Below are 26,304 nucleotides of genomic sequence, written 5' to 3' on the forward strand. Positions count from 1 at the left end.
ACGTTGATCTGGGTCCTGGTTTTCGAGGAAGAGCTGGTTGAGAATTGCTCCTTGCTCAAGGATTAACTGAAAGAAAGAAAAAAGTCCGGCGAGAAAAGAAGAACTAGAAGAGTGGGTTTCTTACCCCAGGCTCCCCCCAAAAGCTATGCCGTGAGAAGTCTCTTGACCCACTGACCACACAGCAAACCGGACTAGGCATCAATTCTTCTGAAGAGTGGAGGACGACAAGAGAGGAATTTGCCCCGTCTAGGATATTTAAAGGATGGCTTCTCAGTGTCATCAGCTTCGGATCCTGGTGTGGAAAAATTGGCTAGGTGTCAAAAGGCAGCCGGTGAGTTTAAAAAGAAAAGGTGGAGGTGGGTGTGGGGAACAGGGAGATACTCCAGGCAACCTGAAATGGGATGTTAATGAGAGATAAAAAGAGTTGAGAGGTATTTTTCAAAGCAGGAAAAAGATATTTAGAATTCATCCCTCCATCTGCCTTTTACCTAATGGGGCAAGTCTTAACATGGGCCCAAAGCAGCTTTTTGATTTCAGTAAATTACAAGAAGTAAATCAGGATGTGCCTTGGGCAAAACCAAGAACAGGATATACCTTGTTACTGGTTGACTTGGAAGCGGGGCCTGGGGGCGCGAGTGTGTGTGGGGGGTAGGCTGGGGGGAAGGGTTGAATTCTGGGTTCTGGCCAAAATGCTTTCAGAATTTTCTTAATGAATTTATTTTTTTTAAAAAGTGGGATGAATGGAAGGAAAATACAACCCCAGATCTTCTGGAATGGGAGAAAAGGTTCCCGGAAAACCAAAAACAATTGAAAAGTAAGATAGAGACACAATTGGGAGGTTGTTAGTATTGAAAGCTTCTAAAAAATTGTCATATCTAAAACTCCATGTACTGACAAACGTGTGTGCGTGTTTAAAAAAAGAATATTATTGAATCACTTTACTATTCCAGTCTGCCTTTTCCTTGCAACATCTTTTCTGTGCTCTTACATTAATGCCCACTTTAAAAATTAGACAGAGTCCAGGAAGATGGAAGGGGGAATTATTCTATGAAGTACCATGTATTCAGAAAGAATGTTTTAAAATCAGGAAAAAAAGGCCCAACATTCAATGTACTTCATTTTAGAGTAATAATTTCTAGCCTTGACTGAGTGATATAAATATTCAAATAGTATGCGTTATAGAAAGAAACATTTTATCTGGGCACTGTATTACACTCTGGGCTTGCTGGCTATACTTGAACTCTTGCTAAATATTCTGATTTATAAACTAAAAGGGAATTAGATAGGCACATATGTTTGTGAATTCCACAGTCAGGGTTTTAAATTATAAAGTGTCTAACCTCGATGTGTTAGACAAAAAAATTATAAATTAACGTTGTATTAATATATCATGTGTTTTTTTTTTTTACTGTAATTAAAGCACAAAAGGAAAATTCCCATAGTTCTCATGTAGTTAGTTCAGTGTGGCTGGTGCTCCTCAGGAAAAGAGCTCTGGGCATGTGGAGATGCTGAGAACATGTGACTCATGAGGCTCCACCCATGACTCAAGTAGCTAGTGACACATTCTCTACATTCTGGTTTTCCCACTTGTAAAATGGGCACAAGGCCCACCACATCCAACTCAGAATGTGGGAAGATTTAAATGTGTTTATAAATTTCAAAATGCTTTTTATAAATGATGAAACGTGTGTGTGTATGTGTGTGTGAGAGAAAGAGAGAAAGAGAGAGAGATTTTAGCTTAATTGGAAAAGAAACACAGTAGAATAGGGTTTGAAAGGAAATTTCATAAATGTTGGAAGGAATGAAAATTCAATTCTTAAGAATCACAGCACAGAGGAACGAACACTGACATGTTTGTTATTGTTGATAAACTGAATGCTGGAGTTGTATGCCATCCTTACAACTTCCAAAATTTTTCAGAAAGTAAAATTACAAATGCTTAAATTATTTACATTGAGAAGTTTTATCCTTTGATTTTTTTTTTTTTTTTCGGTCATGGGGCTTAAACTCTGGGCCTGGGTGTTGTCCCTGCACTCTTCAGCTCAAGGCGAGCACTCTACTTACTGCTTGAGCCACAGCACCATTTCCAATTTTCTAGTGGTTTATTGGAGATAAGAGTCTCACAGAGTTTCCTGCCCGGGCTGGCTTTGAACCGTGATCCTCAGACCTCAGCCTCCTGAGTAGCTATGATTACAGCTGTGAGCCACTGGTACCTTAGAAATTTTTATAAATTCCTTCCTGATGTCTAAAGCTGTGGGAATATATTGCTACTTCAGGATTCATTTTAGCCTGTTTCTGCTAGATTTGGTATATTTAGAGGAGATGCAGGTCAGATATGCTAAATATGTTTTCACACTGATACCATGATCATTTCCCACGATCACACACTCCTTACAACTGATACATTATTCCCATGTATCACAGATCGCCAAAATATCTCTGGTAATCACACTTATTCTAGGAAAGTATTGCATTTTACATATCCTGAAAAGAGCTAGTAAGAGTTATTAGTTATTTTGAGATACATTTTTATCTTAACTGTAACTCAAGAGAATGGATCCCAGAGAAGATGCATCTTAGTTATGGAAGTGAGGTCAGAAAAAATCTGAACTTGAGGAAAGATAGAAAGCCTACTTGAATCCATTGTAACTAGCCAGAAGGACAAGAGAAAACTATAAAAGTTGATCACAGCAAATAAAGAAGGAAGGGAAAATGCAACTAGAAAAGAAGAGGGCACAGATATACTTCTTTTGTCAACATTTTGCCCAGGGCTAACTCTATTTCTTAGCATTGGAAAGAAGACTCAGACATATAGGTAGAAAGATGTATTGTAATCTTGCTCATGTAACTGTAACCCCTCTGTACAGTATTTTTACAATAAAAAAAGAAAGATGTATTGTAGAATTATACTTATGAGAAAAGATAAAGGAGAGAAGTTAAAAAGTTGAGATAAAATATATCAAGAGAGATAAGATGAAAAAAGCTTTACAAGAAAAAATAGACAAATTAGAAGACAGAATGTAGAAAAAAAAAGCATGTAAATTTGAGACAAAGCCATACTCTTTATGTAGACACTAGAGGTAATCATTGATGAAACACAGATTTAAGGTGACAAGTATTTTTATCTGTATTTTTATTTTTATTCTGAAAATTGTATCTTACAATAGAATTTATTCCCAGAAAATTGAAATCGTGTGATACTACAAATAAGTTGTCCTCAGTAAATGCCAAGGTATAGCATTACCACCAAGAAAACCTTCCCTAATTTTAAAAAACAGATTACATCATAAAGCAAGGTGCAAGGAAGGACAGTCTATATGGAAAGAGTTAGGAATCTATTACTGGCAAAGCAAATGACATAAATGAAAGAAAAAGAATGATACAATATAATGTTAAGGTATATTGTGGATTGGTAAGGAAAGAAATGACAGACTGTGCCAGAATATAAAGTGATAAAAATTACAAACTCCTATATAGCATCAGAAATAGAATGAAATAGGATAAACTGAATGTTGAATTTGGCTGCCAATTTTGCGATTAACTTTCAAAATTTTACTTGAAGTAAATGTCTCTCATGAAATCAAAGATTCAAATCCTGGAATGTTTGGCATTATGTAACTGACAATTTTATGGTCCCAAAGAGCTCATGTCCAAGTACCTTGTCCAAGGTCATACAATGAATCAAGGATTGAAGTCAGATTTCACCATTTACAATCATGAATCTATTTCTTGAATTTTTTGTAATACTCTCTGATCTCTGCTCAGAATTCAGCCCACCAAAGAAGAAATCATCTCTTCAAGGAAGATTTAGATAGTTTGCTTTTTTTTTATTGTGAAAATACTGTACAGAGGGGTTACAATTACATGGGCAAGATAATGAGTACATTTCTTATCAAGCATTGTAGCCTCCTCCTTTGTTTACCCTTCCCATCCCTTCCCATCCTCCTCCCACTCCCCCAATCCTCCCCCCCCCCCCCCCCCCCCCCCGCACCAAAGTTGTAAAGTTCGTTTTCAACTTGTACATCTCATTGTTGCAATGGATCCACCTGTATCCGTATTTAAACGATTTGTTTTTCCCCTTCCCCTCCATAAATTATACCGACATCAAATACAGTGAAAGCAGGGGTTATACTGTGAGGGAGGGACATACAAAGCAACAAAGAAATCATCTTATAAATGTGTTAGAAACAATCGCATGAAAGAAAAAAACCATTTGAATACATATCTTAGGGTTCATTTCCCTAACATCACCTTATCTGACCTTTTCTGCTTGACTCAGACATATACTAGTTATTGCAAATAAGGGAAACCATGGGACTTTTGTTTCTTTGGGCCTGGCTTACTTCACTTAATATAATTTTTTCCAAGTCTTTCCATTTCCTAACAAATGGGACAATGTCATTCTTTCTGATGGAGGCATAGAATTCCATTGTGTATATATACCACATTTTCTTAGATATTTTGCTTTTTTAATATTTGTGATAACATTAGTCTTCACTTATGTTGGAAAAAAATGAATACTAAAGGGAGTAAATGCATTAAGCACTAAGAGAAATAATAGAGAAAACTGAATTAGATGCAGTTGTTATCCTGCTGGGCATAAAATTTAACTCTAAAAATAATAGAAAATTAAAGATACATTCGAGCAGAGAATCAAGGAAAGCTTAACTAATAAAATACTCAGAACAGCAAAGAGCTGCTGGATAATACAAAACAAGAGATTTTTTTTTTCCTCCTGTTAAGAAGATAGGTCCAGCTGGGCACGAGTGTCTTAGGCTTGTAAGCCTTACTCAGGAGGCTGAGATGTGAGGATCGCAGTTCAAAGCCAGCCTAAGCAGGAAAGTCCATGAAACTCTTATATCCAACAAACTACTCAGAAAAAGCCGGAAGTAGCACTATGGCTCAGATGGTCGAGTGCTAGCCTTGAGCAAAATGTAGTTCAGGGACTGCACCTTGTCAATGTTAGATTCGGAATTCTAAACTTCTGACCCAAAGAAGAAAAATTCATGCCAGTTGTTGATGTCTATAACTAATTCTGAGCTAGGGACCCATATTTAGCTCACTGGATTATACAGCTAGCTCTCATGAGCATTCCAATAACTTGACAAACTGACCCTTCTACAATCCATGTCTTGTTTCTACACAACTTCTTTTCATGGTGACGAGAGAAAGGGAGAAAGCAAGTTGGATTATGCATTAAGATAATTTTTAGATTAGAAAAATTCAGGATTCAACCATAACCCCAAATATAATTATAAATAAGATTTAAATAAATTAGGTTCTGTATACTTCCTCCGGTCCTTTATCTCTTTTGATCAGAACCAATTAATTAGTCTCTAATTCTCCTCAATGACAAAAATCTTAGATTTGTGGTATCTGATGGGTAGTAGACATTTTAAAAACATAGTAAATTAGCATAATATAAATGAGGCGAAGGTCTTTGCGAGATGAAAATAATGAATAAATGGCTCGATGTCCTTATACACTATAGAAAATATTCCAGTGTCTAAAATTATAATCTCTCTCTTTCTATATATATGGAATTAAAAAAATTAGATGATACTAGCTTTTCACTGAGTCATTCATATGGACGGCTATCTTGACTCACAGAACCTCAGTTGACTGATGACTCTGCTGCTTTTATTTCCTTATTTTTGGAGGTGGAACTAAGCTTTATTCCAAATTGGGATCTTGCTTCAGAAGGAAAACTTTGGAATCTTCTTTTTTGCTATCAAATAATAGTCCTCTCCACTTTATGGAGAATGGAAGAGAAAGGAAGGGTATACATTATGTGGTAGAAGGTTGTACAATTTTTATTTTCAAGTTTGTAATAAAAAGTTATGAATCTAAGTTATAGGAAGACCTTTGAATGACTTTCAATGCTCTCCAGGATTGAAATAATTAAAAAAATTATTTTATTAGTCTCAAGGCTCAACCAATAAAAGTATAATATTCTGATAAAAGAGAGTCAGTCATCTGTTCTGCAGTGGTTTATCTATATAGCTTAATGATTAACTGTACAAGTACTGATGCCAGGTTCTTTAGGTTCAAACACTAGCTCTACAACTTAGTGATGTCTAGAAAGAAAACTTACTTAGTCTCTTTAAGAACAATTTTCCCATCTGCAAGTGGAAATGAGCTTAGAGAGGATGTGTGTTATGTTTACCTGTATATTGTTGCACATTTGAAGAAGTCAGGTTTTGGAATACTATACCAAAATCCATGACTAATTATGAAAAGACCATTTGAAAATAAGAATTCATTTGGGGAAAGTTATTTGGAAAGAAGATTTAGTAGAATTGTTGTAGATACTCAAGAGGAGAGGAGACTGTTCTTCAAATACTTGAATTCTCGTGAGTAGTAGTCCTCACAAGGATGATTTTACCTTAGAAAATTTGAGTTATCGTAAAATAAAGTCTAATGAGATTGTGTAGTTTTTTTTGGTCACTAGAAACATTCAAGTCAAAGTTGGATTAACCACACGAGAGAACTGTTTTTCCTAATACTTGCTGCTTCATTTTTCTACTTTTGGAATATTTTGCTCTTTTTTAAATGGATCTTCACCCAAGTGTTTTTGTTTTTGTTTTACTGGAAAGACACTACTTTTTCCTCACACTCCATCTAACACACATACTTTTCTTCTCCCTGGTCCTTTCTCATCTTTCATGTTCTATCATGTTTTCCTGATTTATCTATCTCTCTCACTCTTGCCTTTAGGCAATCACAGCATTATTCATTATACTCAGTTGTAATTTTGTAAATGTTTCTCTCCCTCCAAAGACTGAAATCTCTAACCACACACTGATAGGTAGGAGTTCAATAACTTTTTTGTTGTACTAATGAATGTACAAATTTTATATAAATGATTCCTATATTGCATACTGAATTATGTTTCCTTAACACTCTCCTAGATAGTGGCTTAACCACTACATTTCCCTTCAGGAAATGTAGATCTTTTATCCTAGACATTCTAGTGTTACTTTCAGATGGGCCAAAATATTTCCAAGAACATTTAGATATTGCACAGATACTCAGTAGGCTATTTACGACAAAACCAACTTCAAATCATTCCAGTTCAAGAGGCCCCCAGCTCAAATATCTATAGGAAAAGACAATTAAGGTGACTGTGGGGAGTGTACAGAAACTTAGATGGCAGGTAATAGTGATGAAATGAAACACATGCTTTATTCCAAGGCATAAAAAGCCCATTGCAAACAGTCACCATACAGGATCCTTCCACCAGTAATTTGTCCTGTTGCCAGCTGTGAGATTTAGAAGTAGAGTGAAATGAATAGAAAAGACACTGAATCTTAAAAACTCTTTCCCCATGTGGGTGCCAGTGGCTCATGCCTGTAATCCTAGCTACTCAGGAGGCTAAGATCTGAGGATTGCAGTTCAAAGCCAACTTGGGCAGGAAAGTCCATGAGACTCTTATCTCCAATTAACTACCAGAAAACCAGAAGTGGCACTGTGGCTCAAGTGGTAGAGCACTATCCTTGAGATGAAGAGAGCAGGGACAGAGCCCAGGCTCAGAGTTCAAGCCCCACAACCAACACACATACACACACACACACACACACACACACACACACACACACACACACAACTACCATCACCAACAAGAAGTCATGGATTCTTGCTTCATTATTTGGATCCTTGATATTACATTTGTTTCTCAGTTGCTTATGTTAATATTTAGAAGGGTGTTGAAAGCAGTCTTGCTACTGCAGAAATTTAAATTTTATTTTTCATTTTATCATTAATTTGTCATTCTTAACATTCATGAGAGAATGACAGTGTGGAGAAGTTTGCATTTAGTATCCTTCAAAAATGAAGCCCAAGTAAAAGCCTGTGATAATAGATTTGCTTATAGGTTTGTTAGGCTTTTTATCTTTAACATAGTCTAAATTACCTTCCATTTCTCCTTTTTAGACTTTATTTTTGTCTGGACCTCAAACATGCTTGAAATTAATTGTAAAAATTGCCAAAACACTCTTGTGAACAAAATAATCAAAGTAGATCAATCAGAAGATAATAATTCCTAGTATGTACTCTTTAATTGAATGTGTCTATTTTTATAGTTTATCTCATTTGCTGAATTCTCTCATGGAGTTGTCATGGAAAATAGATGCTCCTAAAAGTACCTTGGGGATACTAAGACTTAGAGAAGCACTTTCTTTAAAGAATAACCATGACTTCAAATACCAAACTAATACATCTACAAATAATTTTCAACAGTCCACATTTCCAGTGAGTCACGTAACATAATGATTGGTAGCTTGTGTTTAAAATCTTTGAAGAACAGATAATTTTCAACTATATGAGACACAAGACTAGAATAAAAAGCCCAACATTCTGTATCACTTACATTTTCCCAACACTTTCTGTAATGCTTTCTTCCTCTCTCCTTAGAGAAGCATGAATATTATATATAAAACAACAACAACAACAACAACAAAAATCATTAGATTCAAATCCTTTCCCCTGCTGTTTCTCAATAGCTGTGCTAGGTTTCGGAATACAGAATATACAATAAAACAAAAGAATTGGATCAGATCAAGAGCCCCTGTCATCTTTGATGCAATGGGTAACTTTTTAAGTAGGCTCCAGTATATTCTTTTAGGAATAATGCTAGCCAGCAGGCCTAAGGAAGTCTTCTGCATGTGGCCCACAACTAACACAGGATTTAACTTCTAAGTAGAAACTTTAGTTTCTACATAGAATTTATTCTCATGTTTAGAGAGGAAATATGAATATATAATGAAATTACAGGATTTTTGTCATTTTGTAAAAAAAGAATAATGTTAGCCAGGTGCCCGTAGCTCATAGTTGTAAGCCTAGCTACTCAAGAGTCCTAGATCTACTTGTGGGTAGGGATGGGAGGGAAAAACTGAAAGAAAGAGCAAGGGAAGGTGTGACATTACCCAAGAAGAAATGCATTCATTACTGACGTAGGTAGCTGTAACCCCTCTATATAGCACCTTTATAATAAAATTTAAAAAAATAGTCTGGACTCTGAGGATTGCATTTAAAAGGTAAAATCTAATAGGCTCTCATCTTCAATTAACCACCAAAAAGCCAGAAGTAGGAGCTATGGCTCAAGTGGTAGCATCTTAGCCATCAGCGCCAAAGTTCAGGGACAGCCCCCAGACCCTGAGTTCAAGTTCCAGGACAAACACCAAAAAAAATGATGTTTTTAAATCCACAAAATTAAATGGAATAAATAGGACTATAAATAAGAACAATTCATTATTCAAGTATTAAAAAGCAATTTTACGGTATGGTAAAACATGTTCTTTTATCCTAGTATTAAATAAAAGGCCTATTCAGAGCTGTCATGCTTTATAAGTGATGAATTTGAAGAAAACTTTCCTGCAAAATTTTTAATGTGATTAAAAAATATCAATGATTTCTGCTGGATGCTGGTGGCTCATGCTTGTAATCCTAGCTACTCAGGAGGCTGAGGTCTGAGGATCATAATTCAAAGCCAGCCCAGACAGGAAAGCTTGTGAACTCTTATCTCCAATTAACCACCAAAAAGCTGCAAGTGGATCTGTGGCTTAAGTGGTGGAGCACTAGCTTTGAACAAAAAAAAAGCTAAGGGATAGTTCCAGTGCCAGCATCAAAGAAACACCAGGAATTCATAACAAACATAATAGCATTTTGGTTCATTGCCTATGTCTGTCATTGAGGGGTATTTTGATTATAAGCTAGAGAAAATAAAATTGCAGCATTTTTCTCTAATCCATGCTTACTATGCTCTGAGCTCTATGTAGTAGGTCAACCCAAAGACATTTTCCAACAAAACTATTCTGGGGTTTTATAAACAGTCCTGCTGGGTAGAGAAAGTAGATTATATCTTGCTTCACTCTGCTCATCTCTAACTCCTGAACCAGTAGCATCACCCATTTTGGAATTTCCTTGACATACAGAAGCTCAGGTCCCATTTCAAATCTATGAAATCTAGGCTGCATGGTTATAAGAGAAGTGCTACTTTCCGTTGACAACTCTATCTAGACATATTCCAGTCATCAAACCAAGTATCTCAGAGTTTCTTAGATGCACTGTCAACTTATTCTACTTAACAAATAAAAATCTTGTATTTATAACCATATTCTGACACAAGGCTCAAGCCTACCACTGCCCAGGTAGGACAATGCTCTCAGACATATTACAAAAGTTTTGGTAGGAAATTTCGATGCAGAATTACTAAAGGACCAACGATTGTTTGGGTTTAGACTGCTTTGGAGTATATTAAAGAGGTCCAGGTAGAAATCTTGAGATTTGGTAGAAGTGAATAGTTTCTGAACAGTGGGAGAATGAATCACAGCAACTATGACCACATAAGCCGACAGAAACAGTTCCACTTTTAACTTTATTAAATATAGGCAAGGTTTATTCTCTGTGGTGTTGCTCGAGCTTTATAACTATGTGCACATCATAGTTAATGTGCTTGTGAATATGTGTTGTTCACTGTTCTGCAGCCAATTTTATAGGTGTATGAAATATTCAGCAGTTAGTGACTTTCAAAGTGAATCTTGTCTACATAGGGAGATGAAATTTTGCAAAGAAATTTCAACTTGATATATTTCTTTGAGACCTTATTTTGCACCAGGTAGTGAAAATTCAGAGGTGAGTAAGAAATTGTTTTTACCATAAAAAAGAGCTGCCAGTTAATTTGGGGAATTAGGTGAAAAAGAGAAAAAAAGTTGACTAAAGCAGGAAGTTCAGTTCTGTGATAGAAGCAGACACAGTACATTATAGTGGCAGGGGGCGGGGGCGGGGGCGGGGGAGGGCGGTAGCCAAGAGACCTAAGTTCCTGTGTACTTGCTCATTTATCATTAATTTGATTATTCATTTTGTTCATTCTTCCATTCTGTTTTGTGTTCAATCCAATAATGCAGTTTTATATTCAGTCATGGGCAGGGATTCAAGATGGATTGAGTCCTTATCCAAGGGATTCAAGATGGATTGAGTCCTTATGCAAGGTCACAGACTGGACTTTGAGGCTGAACAGAGAATGAACATACAGTAGTTTATAGTTCACATTTAAGTTGAAATTAGGCAGGATTTCATTTGCAACAGGCAACTGGAAAACTCTACAAGATTTTTGGTAAGGGAGTTAGAAAATTATGACAGATGACCAGAAAAGAAACTTCAGAAGAACAAGTCAAGACATTAAGCTGGTGAAATATCATGCTTGGGAAGTCTGTATTTTCAAAAATAGTTTCTTTTATTTTTAAGTTAATAGTATTTATAGGAAGTCAAATACTCAGCTTGTGTTGGAATATTAAAATATGGCATACTTCTTGTACTTGTTGGGGGTTGTTTTCTGGTTTATTACATTTTGGTTCAGTAATATAACTAACATTTTAAAATCATTATTTTGCAGTTATGGACTCTTGTCTTGATTTTATGGCCAGTCATTATTTTCATCATTTTGGCTATTACTCGGACCAAATTTCCTCCAACAGCAAAACCGACTTGTAAGTAGATTATATTCATTTTTTTCCTTAACTTTTTTATTCTGCTTAAAATTTATTTTGCTGCTACTTTATTGCTTTATTATAAAATTTATTGATATTTAAGATTATTTCCTATTGGAAGTCCTTACATAAAGAGATTTTGTGGTTTTCCAATTTTTTTTGTCAGCTATGGGGCTTGGACTCTGGGTCTGGGAACTGTCCCTCAGCTCTTCAGCTCAAGGCTAGCACTCTACCACTTGAACCACAGTGCCACTTCCAGTTTTCTGGTGTTTTATTGGAAATAAGAGTCTCACGGACTTTCTTGCCTGGATTGGCTTTGAACCATGATCCTCAGATCTCAGCCTGCTGAGTAGCTAGGATTACAGGCGTGAGCCACTGGTATCTGGCAGTCATTTTCTTTATTACTATTATTTTTTATTGTTGCTGCAGAGGTGATATAGAGAGAGGTTACAGTTACACAAGTCAGGTAATGAGTACACTTCTTTTTGAACCATGTCTCACCTTCCCTCCCTTTCTCCCAGTTTTTCCTTCCCATCCCCATCCACAAAATATCCAGTTCATTTTCCACATAGTGTGAGTACCACTCTTGTATTTGTTGACCCTTTGTTCCATCTTTTCTGTGCCCCTGCCTTACCTTCCCAAATAGAAACAAACAAACAAGACAAAAGGAAAATGAAAAAAAAATGGCCACAACAGCAACTACAACAACTGTCTTGTTTCTTTTTCTTGGAATTCATTTTGTTGGCTCTAAGCCAGGTGTTGTGGATGTGACATACCTGTAATCCCAGCACTTGGGAGAATAAGACAGGAGGATAATGAGCTCCAACCCAGCTTGGGCTACATAGGGAGATTTTATCTCAAAAAGAAAAATAACAAAATTATTTCTAAGATATTTATCTGGAAAAATAGGAAGCATGCATGAGCTAGTCTATATTTTAATCTTCATGCAAATTTGACTTATTTATTATTTACATCATAATCTCATAGTGGGTATATATGACACAAACCAGCAGCAATCTCAGGCTAGATTGTTCTTTACTTTTGTAATTGAAACCCTAGATTTGTATTTGATGAACTGAACAAATGAAACCCAGGACTATAAAAATCTCTTCTCTCTGTCATGGCTGATCGTTGAATGATGTAAATGTGTTAACACATTTTGTTTAAAAGATTATTTTCTAATTAATGCTGTTTCTGTTGTATGTAGTCATTGACAAGTTATATAATGGGCAGAATGCCCAACTCAGCTCATTATTTTCTTTTGGATTCAGAACAGAAATGCAGAAAGGATTCAAGTCCTTAAAACTGACAAAGTAAACTGTTTGTTTTTTTGGCCAGTCCTGGGGCTTGAACTCAGGGCCCAGGCATTATCTCTGAGCCTCGTTGTGCTCAAGGTTAGTGCTCTACCACTTGAGTCACTTGTGGCTTTTTCTGAGTACCTTATTGGAGATAAGAGTCTCGTGGCCTTTCCTGCAGGGGCTGGCTTCGGACCTCTATGGCTTGACTGAGTGAACTTTTAAGCCCAATGATGTAACCAATACTGTTTCTGCTTTTTTTCCCCCTATTGAAAACAAGTTTTCTGGAGCTCCCGTTGTGCAATCAGTTAGCATGAGGCACTTATAAGAAAACCAGTTTTCTTAGGAGAAGAGAAAGGTTGGGCCAGATATTTCCTGTGTCACAAAGCAGTCATCTGTTATGACAGTACTTATGAGTTAAAATTGAGATGGGTTCTCAACTTGGAGCCACCTAGACTGTACTCACACTCCTGGTCCTTCTGCCTCAGCCTCCCATGTGCTAGGATTACAAGTATACCCCGTCATATCCAACCTACAATTCAAAATGTAAAAATTAGATTGTATTTCAAATAAGTTACAGAAATTGGCTATATGAAAGAATACAGTGCTAAACTATTCTGTAAAAAGGCTAGAGACTTAAAAAAAAGTACAGTGCTTTTCAATCACCTACTCTTAAGAAATTAAGATGACAGCCAAAGTAGAGTCTACTTGAATAAAATACTTCAGAAAATGCCAACTCAGTATAAAGCCTTTAAACTCTTTTTTAAAATTATTTTATTGTAAGGGTGATGTACGGGGCTACAGTTACGTGAGTGAGGTCATGAGTGCATTTCTTGTTAAACCTTGCTACCTCCTCCCTTGTTTTCTTTCACTTTCCTTCTCCTCCGACTCTCCTCCCCCCAAGCATTTAAACTCTTCCGGTTACCTTAGTAACGTATTACGTTTGAATAGCACCTTATTTCAAAGGACTTTTACACAAGTCATTGCATAGAGTTTTGGTTGGATTTTATTAGGTTGTTATAAAAACAGCAACATTTTTATTTTCTTCACAAGGTGTGATGTTACGTCTGTATAGCATATTGATATCACTTGTGCTGTTGGCATTAATGTGTTCTTGTACATCTTAGTGTGCAAATCAGAAATAACATACTCAGCACATAAATGGGACCAGTAATCTTTGCCATTGTCTAGTTTAAGATGCTAATGATCAATTTTGCTAATAATAGTGATAAGACTTTAATAGTTCCTTTCAGCAACTCATTTCACCAATTTCTTGTGTTTAAGGATTCTTCATTACCCAATATTCCTCTTGGAAACCTCCAAGAAAGAAATTTAAGATCTTAGAATGAATAGTCACAAACTAATTGGTGCTATCTGATAGCCTTTAGCAATTTATGCAGACAAATTACAAAGAACTCTTGTAATTCCTCTAAATTAGGAAGAAACTGGAGAAACAACATGACACGTACCTCCTAGATCGGATGTGGGGGGCTCTGACAAAAACACAACATCCAGAAGGAGATGAATAACCATTTTACTATGTACCTACTATCATACTGCAGAATAATTGGCTACTAAGTGATTGTGTCTGTAGGGAGAAGAGAACAAAATTATAGAAAGCTCAAACACTGAAAATACGTTTGCTAGTCTTTGAGATCATGTAAGTTTCAGCTTAAAGGAATAGATCACTGGTTTGTTATCAGAGATGGGAAGAACCCTTCACTTCACATGTGAGAAATCTGGAAGCCAGGGAGATTGTAGGTTGCCAAAATTTAGTTTATTTGAGACAGGAGAGAGATGTATTCTTCCGATGAAATTTGTATTCTGTTTTTGCCTCTTATGTATCTAGAGGTTAGGAAATCTTATCGGATTTCAACTCATAATTAGTACAATATAAAATGTGATTTTATAACTGAAGGTGCCATTCTGTAGAACAATTCAGAGAATTTAAGACCAAAATAGAAGTAGTTATACTTTTTTGCTCTCCTGTGGTAGAGAGAGAATACCTTCCAGATCATAGTTGGAAGTTAGGTATTTTTTAACTGTTTTTTAAACTATTCTTGTTTTCTTTGTGTCTCTTATGTGTGATACTGAGAACTGAAAACTATCTAACAACAACAATAATAATAATAATATTTTCTGATTTTGTAGTGTGTGCTAGGCATTAGGGAGGTGATGATTGAATTGTTCATTTTGTAGTTGAGAAAAGTGATACACAGAGAAGCTAAGTTACTTGACTAAGGCCACTCAGTTAATGAATGGGGACGTCAGGATTTGAACCCAGGCATTCTGGCTCCAGAATCTGATCTTCAACCCCTGGATTTATGTTTTGTACATTTAGTAGTTAGCAGTTATTTTTGCATGTTGACCCATTAGACTTAGTGAAGGAGGACTACGTATTATATATTAAAATATTCTAGCCTAGTGCCAGTGGCTCACTCCTACAATCCTAGCTATGTAGGAGAATAAGATGTGAGGATCAAGGTTTGAAGCCAGCCCAGGCAGACAACTCCAGAGACTCTTATCTCTAATTAGCAAACAAAATGCTCATGAAGTTGTGGCTCACGTAGTAGAGCACCAGACTTGAGCAAAAATGCTAAGCACTTAAGCCTCAGTGCCTGCACAAATAAGCAAACAAACAATATGAATACCTTTGTATTCACATGAATACCTTTGTCTCTATTTTGAAAGAAAGAACTATTTGAACAGGTGCCTATCAGTGTACAAAGTGGGATCACTATCCAAGTTAGTACTGCATTTAGAGTATTTCCTTTGGCCAGTTGGGCGTGTCACTGCATTTGTTGCATAGAAATCATGTCCCTAGAAGAGATCCTTGCTTGGCTACAGTAATAGTTGGGCGATCGAGAAATAAAGATGAGATTGTGGACTACACTCCTGGCTGAAACTTGGTCACAATGAGAAGGATGGTTGGAAACCCTACAGGCATATTCTGCTCCCAGAATAGCCAAGTGGGTTTGTTGGACCTGACAGACCATTCAGATAAACGTTATCTGTGATTCAAGACAGTTGCTCTCTTTGACTGATAGGGACCTGCAAAGGCTTGCTTTTAGGCGTGATTGAAGATGCCATTGCCATTTCTCCGGTGAGGGCCAGGGCAGAGAAGGGGGCTTGCTGTCCTTTCCCTTTTGTGTCCCAACAAACAGTTTAGGTGTCCAGCCTTTGAAAACTGTAAATCTCAGATAGAGAAAAATCTCCCAAGGATGGCTGGCAGGATTCTGCTCATTCACATGGGGTAGAAATAGGCTGATTCTCTGAGTTTGAAGATGGTCCCAGTCTCTTACAATCTCTACAAGCAGCAGCTTGTTGAAAGGTGAAGGTCAAAGCTCAAACGCCATGTTTAGGAGCCGAAGCAAACAAAATAACACAAACCTCCTCAGAAGGATGTAGTCTGGGCCCAACTACAGAGTGCAAGAAGTTTGTCTTCCTTTAATACCTACCTCCTTACCTATGAAAGGCAATCAGGCAAGCAGATCATAACTAATGCAGGACTGCTTTACAATCTTGCCAGACTGAGGTAAAGAGACATGAAAAAATAAAATCTTGTTGAATAAGGAGTTAGAGTTTTTTCTGTGTATGTGCCATTCTGGGGCTTGAACTCGGGTCCTGGGTGCCATCCCTGAGTTGTTGTTTGTTTTGCTTCATTTTACTCAAGGCTAGCACTCTATGATTTGAGGCACACAGTTGCACTTTCAACTTTTTGGTGTAGTTCATTGGATGTCCAAGCTGGCTTTAAATCACAATCTTCAGATCTCAGCATCTTGAATAGCTAGGATGAGAGGCGGGAGACACCCATGCCTCACTCAAGGAGTTATAATTTTTGTGATAATAATGAAGTGTAGTGTTTTGAAGGTGGTTGAAGATATCCTACTTCTTTATGATAGAAATTATACTATGTTGAAATATGCCCACATATGCAATAAAACGCCAAATATCTTAAGGCTCAGAGGGTAAGAAAGTCATCTCACTCCATGCTACAAATCCAGGGACTGCTAGCAGGTAGGAGTCAAATGAATTATATCCATCTATATGTTATTATAAGATTATCCATCCATATATAACTCAACAGTTTGGGTCAATGCAAGACCACCAAACAACATTATCATGTCTTGAACTAAAGCATTCCTGTTACTTTCAGAGATGCATGAAAACAGTCATAGGGTGAAATATTATTGAATACTTCATTATGTTGCAGACATTATGCTGCCTACTTCGTGTATATTGCCCTCATACATCATGGGTGTGAACTACTATGAAACTGTAAAAACAAAACAAAACAAAACTCAGAGGCACAGGAAGTTACGTCGCTTATCAATTACGAGGGTTATTATGTATAGGGCTGGAGTTTAGCCAGATTCTATCAGAAGTCAATGTTTCTCTTCAGGTCTTTGATGCCAACTATGGTGGCATCCTTCAGCCTGGTATACTTCCTCATCCATTACTACTGTTATAGGTTGAACCTCCTCAAACGTGAACTCAGCTGTTTTGTCTATTTATCAGCAGGTCTAGGAAAAACGATGACAAAGGAAAGCTGAAATTGTTGATGGATTAGTCATTTGTGGGACCTGTGTTGGTTGTTTTTACTAATGATATGTGAAGCTGGGGGGTAGTTCTAGTCCACGAGGCATCTTATAGGTGGAGTATTTCTCTGCTGATTTTCCCTACGATGTTTTTCTGGAGATCTTAGATGTACACATGATTCCCATTCCCTGATGTAACTGCTCTCCAGCATTCTCAGGATTTACTGGTCATAATTAAGGGACTCAGTGAGTAAGTAATTTTGTTTAATGTCTCGATTGGCTTGAAGTTTATAGATAGAACCTGGCTGTAAAAGTGAAGCCAAGTGTTTTTTTCCTACCTGTCAACAGGTCTAGGGTAAACTATGAGAAGGAAGATGAAATCATTGGCCTAATGGTAGGATCCAGGCAGATTGGGTAAACCTACATACAAGTTTGTCATTCAAGACTCATCATTCTTCATCTTTTGTTAGGTGTGTGTGTGTGTGTGTGTGTGTGTGTGTGTGTGTGTGTGTGTGTGTGTGTGTGTGTGTGTGATCTCTCCAATCTCAAGAGTTCCAGCAACATTAGTCAATCTCTTGGGTTAGTCTCTGAGTCATCTTGGGCTTATGAAATGTGTCCCAGACTCACCCATACCTCTCCGTCTTTCTTGTCACCTCTTGATATCAAGATCTGTTGTCTCATACTTCAGAAACTTTGGAGGGAAGGGGAGGTGGGGAGAGTTATTTACATCTAACTCTTCCCACATTTCTTCATGAATCCCTTCGTCATATTCTTTGGGCTCAAGACCTTGACACTCAGGATTCTTCCAACTTTATCTTCATTCTGTTCTGAAGTGAGGACTTACTATGCCTAAAGAGAAGGTGTGGCATTCATCCTCACCTTCATACACCTGCTGTGTCTAATCGTTAATGCCTATAAGAACATAAGCTTGTGTCTCCTTCCCCTTCCCCCAAGTTTCCCTCATCACTCCAATTCCAATTCCTTCATAACTCTCTTGCGAGGATTGGCTTACAGTTCCATTTGCATCCTTGATGCACTTAAGAACTTGACTCATTTATCAGACAGATAATACATTGACATCATAACCTCACACTCATACCAGATACAGCATGGTTCCTTACACAAGAAACAAAATTCTTGTACAGTAAGTCATAATTTGATAGTTTGGAATATTGGAGATTGGATACTAAAATTTACTCAAAGATGGATAGTATAAAAGAAACTCAGTGTGATTATGAGGTGGGTAAAGGATAAACAGCTAGCTTGTTTTGGTTCATTTTTTCTAAAATTCCTTCGCATATGACTGTGCTATAAAATTGTCTACAGTGTTCATATTGAGAAACAAAAATGAATATATAGCTCCATTGCACCTCCCAACTAGCTCCACCTGGGAATTTTTATTACAAATACTTAGAAATTCTGAATGCACAGGAGATGTTTTTATGTAGATTTTATAGTCTGTTTCTAGCTTAAGAAGTTTCAAAACATGCTCAAACAATTTTGTCTTGACATTAGACAATTACTTTATATCCTAGGCATGCTCCTTAAATCAAATTTTAATGACTTTTCTTTTGTGTCAGTCCTGTGGCTTGAATTCAGGGCCTGAACACTGTCTCTGATTTTTTTGTGCTCAATACTTAATGCTCTACCATTTGAGTCACAGCTTCACTTTTGGTTTTCAGTTGTTAATTGGAGGTAAGAGTCTCACAGACTCTCCTGCCCAAAATGGCTTTGAATTGTGATCCTCAGATCTCAGCCTCCTGAGCAGCTAGGATTACAGATGTGAGCCATGGGTGTTTGGCTGACTTTTTTTCAGAAAGGAGGATCGGGGAGGGGAATCTTCCCTTTTACTTGGCAACCTGAAGATACATTCTGTGACATGCATAGAATCTCACTAGGTTAGGATTTTATTTCTTCTAGGATTCTGGGCAGACACAGCTGACATAAGGCCTGAAGAAGGCAGAGCATAGTTCTGTTACACTCCTGCCGGGGGATGGCCACAGCTCCTGCTGCCAGTTTCCCATTTTCCCCAGCTCTTGTCTTGACTTGCACAGTACAGACTGACACACCCCAGTGCTAGATAACCTAAGGGACTTTCCCAATGAATGTCCTCTTAGACTTGGTGCACAGAGTTGCGTCAAAAAAACCAGAAATGCCTCTCAAGTACAAGAAAATACTAGCAGCTAGAAAAGAATGGGTGTTGATTGCACAGTGGTGCATTTCTCTTTATTGCAGTTTTCCTCCATTCCGCATCATGCCCACTTTGGGAGACCCTGCGTACACAGTTCCCCAGAGCATGTATCACTGAAGTTGGCTATAGGAGACCTGGGACTTGTTTTGTCGACTCCTTTCTTTTTCTGTCCCTTCTTAATGATCAAAGTACTCCTGCAACTCTCAGACAGAAAATGCTGACATCCAAGTGTTAATGATAAAAAGTGAGTTTTTTTTTTTTAACCCAGTAAAGTAATATCACTTGCTGAGTTTGCCAATGTCAGTTGATGTTTCCAATATCACTCTGAAAGTAAGGGCCAGGGTTAAGAAAATCATTTTGGCTGATTCCCTTTACTTCTGGGAATCTTGGAACAGAGAGCCAAGCTGTAGACTCACAGGTGAGATGCTTGCTACACGGTTGAATGATCATGTTTTTCCAAGTGATTGTTTCATTAAAACTTTCTTCCATGCATCACCTAGAAAACTGGACCAACCAAACCTTTAGTCATTTTATGCTACTCTCACTATTCAAGTTTTCTCATTCCTTTTGATTAGGTCACATTGTGTCCTTTGTCTTTGATAAATGAGCCCATGCATTTTTTAGAGTGAAGTGGCCCTCATGGAAGAAATGCCACAGCACACAATATTCTTGGGTCTCTGAGGTCAAGTAGAATATCATTGTGGGTTAGAATAAGAATGGCCTATAATATTTTCACATTTTTTAAACATAAAAAGTCTTCTCTATTAGGTTATATATTTACATATTTGTATTTCTGTATACAATTCTTGTCACTCTAATTGCTAATGTAGAATCCAAGAGTCTAGACTCCTGATCTAGGCTACTCAACATAATCCTCATTCCTTGACTTCCTAAGAAAGAAGATTTTATTTTATTTTATTTTATTTTAAGATATTATAGGCATGCCCAGTTTCAACATAAGCTTTGGACAAATATGCTAAATCTCAGCCTTGTTTTCTCCATCTTTACAAAGAGGTGAACTTACTTTATAAAGTTGTGAGAATTAAATAAGTTCACAATCCCTAACTATATAGGAAAGTGATCATGGTAGCAGTCTTATATAGTTTATATTTTATTCTGTAGGGGAAAGTACCACCATCAGTAACTGAGATATTCTGGTGTCTGATGTTATTTCACAGATAGGGAAACTGAGGTTCAGCAAGCTTAACAGACTTGATGATTAAACCTTCCCAACATCCATGCTTGCCATCACCACTTTTTAACAGGCATCTGTTAGGGGTCTTCAAGGCTGCTGATGAAAGCCCAGGGATCCCACTCCGTCAAGTCTAGAGGAAAGTGATAAGTATGTTAGAAACCATAACGCAATGTGAAGAATCCCACTGTGGAGGGAGGGTGAGGGGCAAAGGTAGTAAGCAAGACAGAATTAGCAACTTTAACTGGGATTATATGCTGGCTGGGGTTATGGCGGGGCAAATGTAGTTCAAAATCAAGAGCATGGCAAAAACAACCTCAGTATTCAAGATTGGTTGTATTTTCATAGCATTACTTTAGGAATCAAAATTAATGCCAGAACTCCTTGATGAGTAAAATATCAAAATTTGAATAAAATTGGGGTAACTGTTGGGGATCACTCTTTGGTCTTGTGCTCCAGTGTGGTTTGCACAACATTGCATAGGATATCAAGAAAGACTTCATATGGAAAACTTATGTTAGCAGGAATTTTGAAGAGTGAATAGGAGTTTGTCAGGTAGACAGCTGGTATATTTGTATGCCTTGTAGTAAGAGACTAACATGAAAAAGGACACATAAGAGAGAGTTAAATGTACCAGAAATCTGTGGGTCTCTTGTCTGAAAGGATGCGATATTTGTGAGGTATTAAATTAAAATTAAAAGTATGGAAAATTGAGGCATTTAGTCAATACCAATCATATTAGGCTCAATTTTGAAGGGAATTGGATTTTTTTTAAGTGAAATTAACCTTATTTTAAAATATTTAATTTCTTTCCAAGTTCACTAAAAAATCATCCAAATATTTATATTGTAAAGAATGAAAGTCCTGGACCACTGTTGACATTCCAGTACATATTCTCAGGCACACATTCATTTACCTGCACACACATTCACATGCAACCAACTTGGGTCCACTGAGATCACCAACATTTTACAGCTGTGTGGTCCATGGCTTTGAGGTAGAGAAGCAGGAGCCACATTAGGTATGAAGTACAGTTTAGAAGCTTTTGCAAATGCTATTGGGCTGAAATGCCCATGGCCTCCTCTAGATTTTTCTAGCTATTTCCTAGATCTCTCTCTTTATTTCATATACATATATATATATACATATATATATATATATAAAGATATAGATAGGTGGATAGATATCTATATCTATCTTTAAAAGAGAATTACTCTTTCTTATATGGGAGGTTTTGTTATGAGGTTAGTTGTAACTCTCTAATTCCATACTGTCCAAATGAGATTGACACAATGTAGCACCAAATCTAGAGAGTAGAAATGCAGCTAAGAATGCCTGGTGATAGATATAGATCCCAAGATCTTACTGCATGTAGGCTTTCTGAATTGGCATTGGGTAGCAGGGATGCTGGTGATGGTGGTGATGCTGGTGATAATGCCAATAAGGCTCACTGACGCATATTAAAGATGAGCTTAAATTTTTAAGAGTTCTTCAGGTGATTTTTATGCAAATTCAAGTTTGAGAGTCCTCCTTTCTCTTCAGTTATCTTTTATAATTTTAGATCAGTTTGCATTTTTCACCACTTCACCTCTGTGAAAGAGAACCAGCGGATGGATTTCATCCTTTGAATAATGTTAGGGAAGAACTTGCTTTCATCTGAGTTGTTTCACAAGCATTTACATAATTTCTAGCATTCTCTGCTTCCTTTCATCCTTGGATCTTCCATTGTAATGAGAACTTTCACACTGTTTTTCATGTCTGATGTTGGAGATAATGTTCTCAGGACAGTCTTAGAGAGTACTGTCAGACTGTGACGAAGAATAATGTTTACTATTTCTTAACCAGATGCTCCTCCAAAATTATGCTTAAGTTACATGCCCAGTGGAATCATGCTTAAGTTACATGCCCAGTGGAATTCATTTCAATATAAAAAATACTTTATACTCTAGCTTTATAACTGTATGCTTTTGTTTTCATAAAAATCAAAGACAATGAGAAATGTCAACATCTTTCCACTCTTTTGAAGTTGTGGCCCTGTATAGAGAGTGTATCTATGCTTCTGGAGATTCTCTGTAAAAAACAGGAAATACTTTTTATCCTCAAGTTGCTTAAAATCGAATTGTGGAGTACAGAGCACACAGGAAAATTTGTCATCAGAGATATTTTAAAAATAAATACAACTAGAATTAAAGTACAATGTTTGGTATAACGTTTTCCCACATGCTAGGCACTCAAAATATTTATTGATTAACAGGGATGTGACAGCAGTGCTAGTACTTAGTACTAATATTTAAGCATCGAACAAGTGGCATTATCAATGAAACCTACTGACCATTTTAAAGAAGAAAGAATTGCTTTGAATTAGGTAATCAAGAATCAAGATTAATTTTGCTTAGAAAGAAAAATAATAATCCAGTAAAAAGAGTAGTGTGGGAGAAGAAGACCATGATCAAAATATTGGAGGCAGAAGTTCTCAGGGGTGACTGGTTAGAGATAGGAAGACTCACCTGATCACATCACACTCTTCTTAGAGAGAGGACATCAGTTGGGGTGGAAATGGTCATAGAAGGTTTAGTTTTATTTTGGTTTGGTTGGTTGAGATTTTTGAGACACGAGTTCTTGGTCTGCATCCCATCTCTAACTCATGATCCTCATTCTTTGATCTCCTGAGAAAGAGGATTACAGGTAGCTCACCCATGATAACTAAAGACAGAAGTGTGCATTTTGTGCTATAGTTATGGAAACATTGCATTTTCCTCATGGGTGGTAAACTAAGGGGAGTTCAAAAGGTTGTTTAGTTTGTTTGTCTTTTCTTTGTTTTTGCCCTAATGGTTTGTCTTTTACTAGCTCTTCCTGTCACATGTTATATGAATTGTCTATTCATCTCTAGCAATACCCCTTTAAGTATATGTATACATCTCCAGTTCATATGAATTAGAAAACGGAGGTAGGCACCAGTGGCTCACACTAATTCTAACTACCCAGGAGAATGAGAGCTGGAGGACCAAGGTTTGAAGCTAGTCTGGGTAGAAAAATCTGAGAGACTTCATCTCCAAAATAACCATCAAAAAGTTGATTTGGAGATATAGCCCAAATGGTAGGTAGTGTGCCAGCTGGGCAAGCAAGCAAGCTGAGCAAGTGCAAGGCCCTGAGTTCAAACTCCACTACCAATAAAAGCAAACAAAGAAACCCCAAACAAACAAATAACAACAACAACAAAGATAAAAAATTAGGGAAAAGCTTAGCTGTATAGTTTGGGCTCTGAGTTTCTCACAAGGTTACCCTTAAGATTTTGTCAAGAACTACAGTCATCTCACAATCTAACCAGAAGTAGAAAATCTGTTTGCAAGACAGATTGCTCCCATGGCTTCATAGTTTGTGCTAATTTGTTAATGAGTATCTTCAACTTCATCTCTCAGTGTCTTCTCTTGAAAATGTCTTCATGATATGGTGGTGGCTTTCCTCAGAGTAAGAAATCCAGGGGAGAGGGAGATTGGAGAGGGGAGGGGAATTGAGGGGCATAGAAACCATCCTTTTCATGACTTGGCCTTGGAGATGTAAAGCACCACATCTCACCCACATTCAATGCCTTAGAAATCACTAAGTCTGACTATGCTTGAGGGCCTAGGGAATTAGGTTCCACCTTTTGAGAAAAAAGTTCTAAAAGATTCCATGAACACATTTTAAAGCCATCACACACTCTAATGCGATTCAACAGTGCCATAAGAAGGTTTATAAATTTTATCTTCCTGCAATAGGCCATCATGCCCTGGCAGACTCCTTATCTACATTGGCCATACCGCTTCCCTAGCACCAAGCACCAAACCTGCCTGGGAAGACACTCATTAAATATTTTTTGAACGTTGAAGACATTTATTTTCCAAGATTTTTGTGACAGGCCTTGCTAGTGTTGAAGCCAAGGTTTAATTTGGTATTACTATGCACATCCTTGCTCTACTCACTGTGTGATCTGTCAGACAGAATCACTCATGTCTCTTAGATATATTCACCTTGCTGTTGGCATAGCTAACAAAATCGCTCTCTGGAATATTGCCTGGCACTTAGTCACCCACCAAATATTTGTTGAACAAATGGATGAATTTGGTGCAACAATAATTGAAGGCTAGAGGTACGAAGAAGTCTGTTCAAATTTACTGACAAGTCAATGGGAAACTGAACAATACAACTGAGAGTATTTGCCTCTGAAGAAGGTTGCGATCCTTTTATTCACAGGGCACCGAGTTAAAAGTTCTGAAGTTATGTACTAAGAATACAGACAATATGGAAGTCCTGTGATTGGAGTTTTGCCACAGCCTCTCACAAGGGCTTTATGGCAACTGAACTTAATGCTTTTACAGCATTGTTTTGGAATAGTCTTTACAAAAGTGGAAGTATAATATAGGCAGAGGGGGAAATAAGTATATATCAGTGAGATTTTCTCCTAACAGAGTAGAATTATGCATTGTCATTTCTTTCTTTCTTTATTTTTTCGATAGTCTTGGAGTTTGAACTCAGAGTCTTATACTCTTGCTTAGGGTTTTCTGTTTGCCTTTTTGCTCAAGGCTAATGAAAACTGGATGTTTTTGTATGTATTAATCAGAGTATGAAAAGGCTAGATCAGGGTAAGGCTAAAGCAAAAAAATATTATAGAGTTATTGGCACTCCAAAAGCAATGAGCATCCTCAGTAGCATAATTGGAGAAACAAAAATATAGAGGAATGAATAAATCTTAAATAGATTGGGAAGGAAAATTTAGGATATGGTGGAGATAGCTTTGTTTTTACTTGGAAGTATGAGAAAACAGAACAGTGGTAACTGTAGCAGCAATGAACATTTTTTGGGATATAGTTTTTAGGGGAATTAAGTAACAGTATGCAGCCAATAAAATAACATGTAATGAGATAATGCATGACATCACAAAGAAGGAGGCCTACAGTCTACATGTGCATTCACTAAGTATTCAATAAATGCTTAACATCATCAGGTAACCTGCCAGAGATTAGATAGTTAAGTGGCAGAGCTTCTGACTTAAAACCAGGTGTGAGGTGCTTGTTAAACATTTCATGTTGCCACTACAGAAAAAGCCGTGGGAATGGAATGGAAGGAGTGGCTGCCCAAGGACATCATTAGTTATTGAAGAACAGGCTTAAAGAATCACTGGTTTTGTGTTTGAGAGAGAGAAAAAAGAAGTTAACAGTTCTTATCTTAGTTCTGCCAATCAAAATTATCCTAAGATTAGAAAATGAACTCAAATTGTTCTTTGCTTTCTATACTTAGGCACTGGATTGTATATGTAAAATTGTGCCAAAGGAAACACACAGAATAAAAATCCTCTTAATTCTAAATCAGTAATGATAGAAAAAAACAAATGTGAACTGCAGCTAAAATTAATCCACTCAAGAGTAGGTGTTAATCTACTTTAGTTATTCCTGTGTTGGGTATTGGGCTCCATATTTATACAATGGAGATCTGAGGTACAAATCTTCCTTTGAATGTTTTATCCTTTGCCTTAAAAAGTTCCCAGACTTTCCAAGCTATTCCAGTGAAAGTGGCACTTAGCAAATGTTCTATAAACATTTATTGAATAGATAGGTAGGTAAGC

The 26,304-nt window shown here is 37.0% G+C and overlaps 1 protein-coding gene across 2 annotated transcripts in view; it reads left to right on the forward strand.

The window, feature by feature from the left end:
* The first annotated feature begins 262 nt into the window (after positions 1 to 262).
* Abca12 (ATP binding cassette subfamily A member 12) overlaps positions 263 to 26,304 on the forward strand; it is a 177,656-nt gene continuing 151,614 nt past the window's right edge. For both annotated transcript variants that reach the window (XM_042679132.1, XM_042679133.1), the window contains exons 1-2: positions 263 to 331; positions 11,393 to 11,486. In XM_042679132.1, coding sequence (XP_042535066.1) covers positions 263 to 331; positions 11,393 to 11,486 — 163 coding nt within the window. The remainder of the gene's footprint in view (positions 332 to 11,392; positions 11,487 to 26,304) is intronic.

Source organism: Dipodomys spectabilis, unplaced genomic scaffold, assembly GCF_019054845.1.
Source record: "Dipodomys spectabilis isolate Male_0828 unplaced genomic scaffold, ASM1905484v1 ptg000051l, whole genome shotgun sequence".
Taxonomy (NCBI): domain Eukaryota; kingdom Metazoa; phylum Chordata; class Mammalia; order Rodentia; family Heteromyidae; genus Dipodomys; species Dipodomys spectabilis.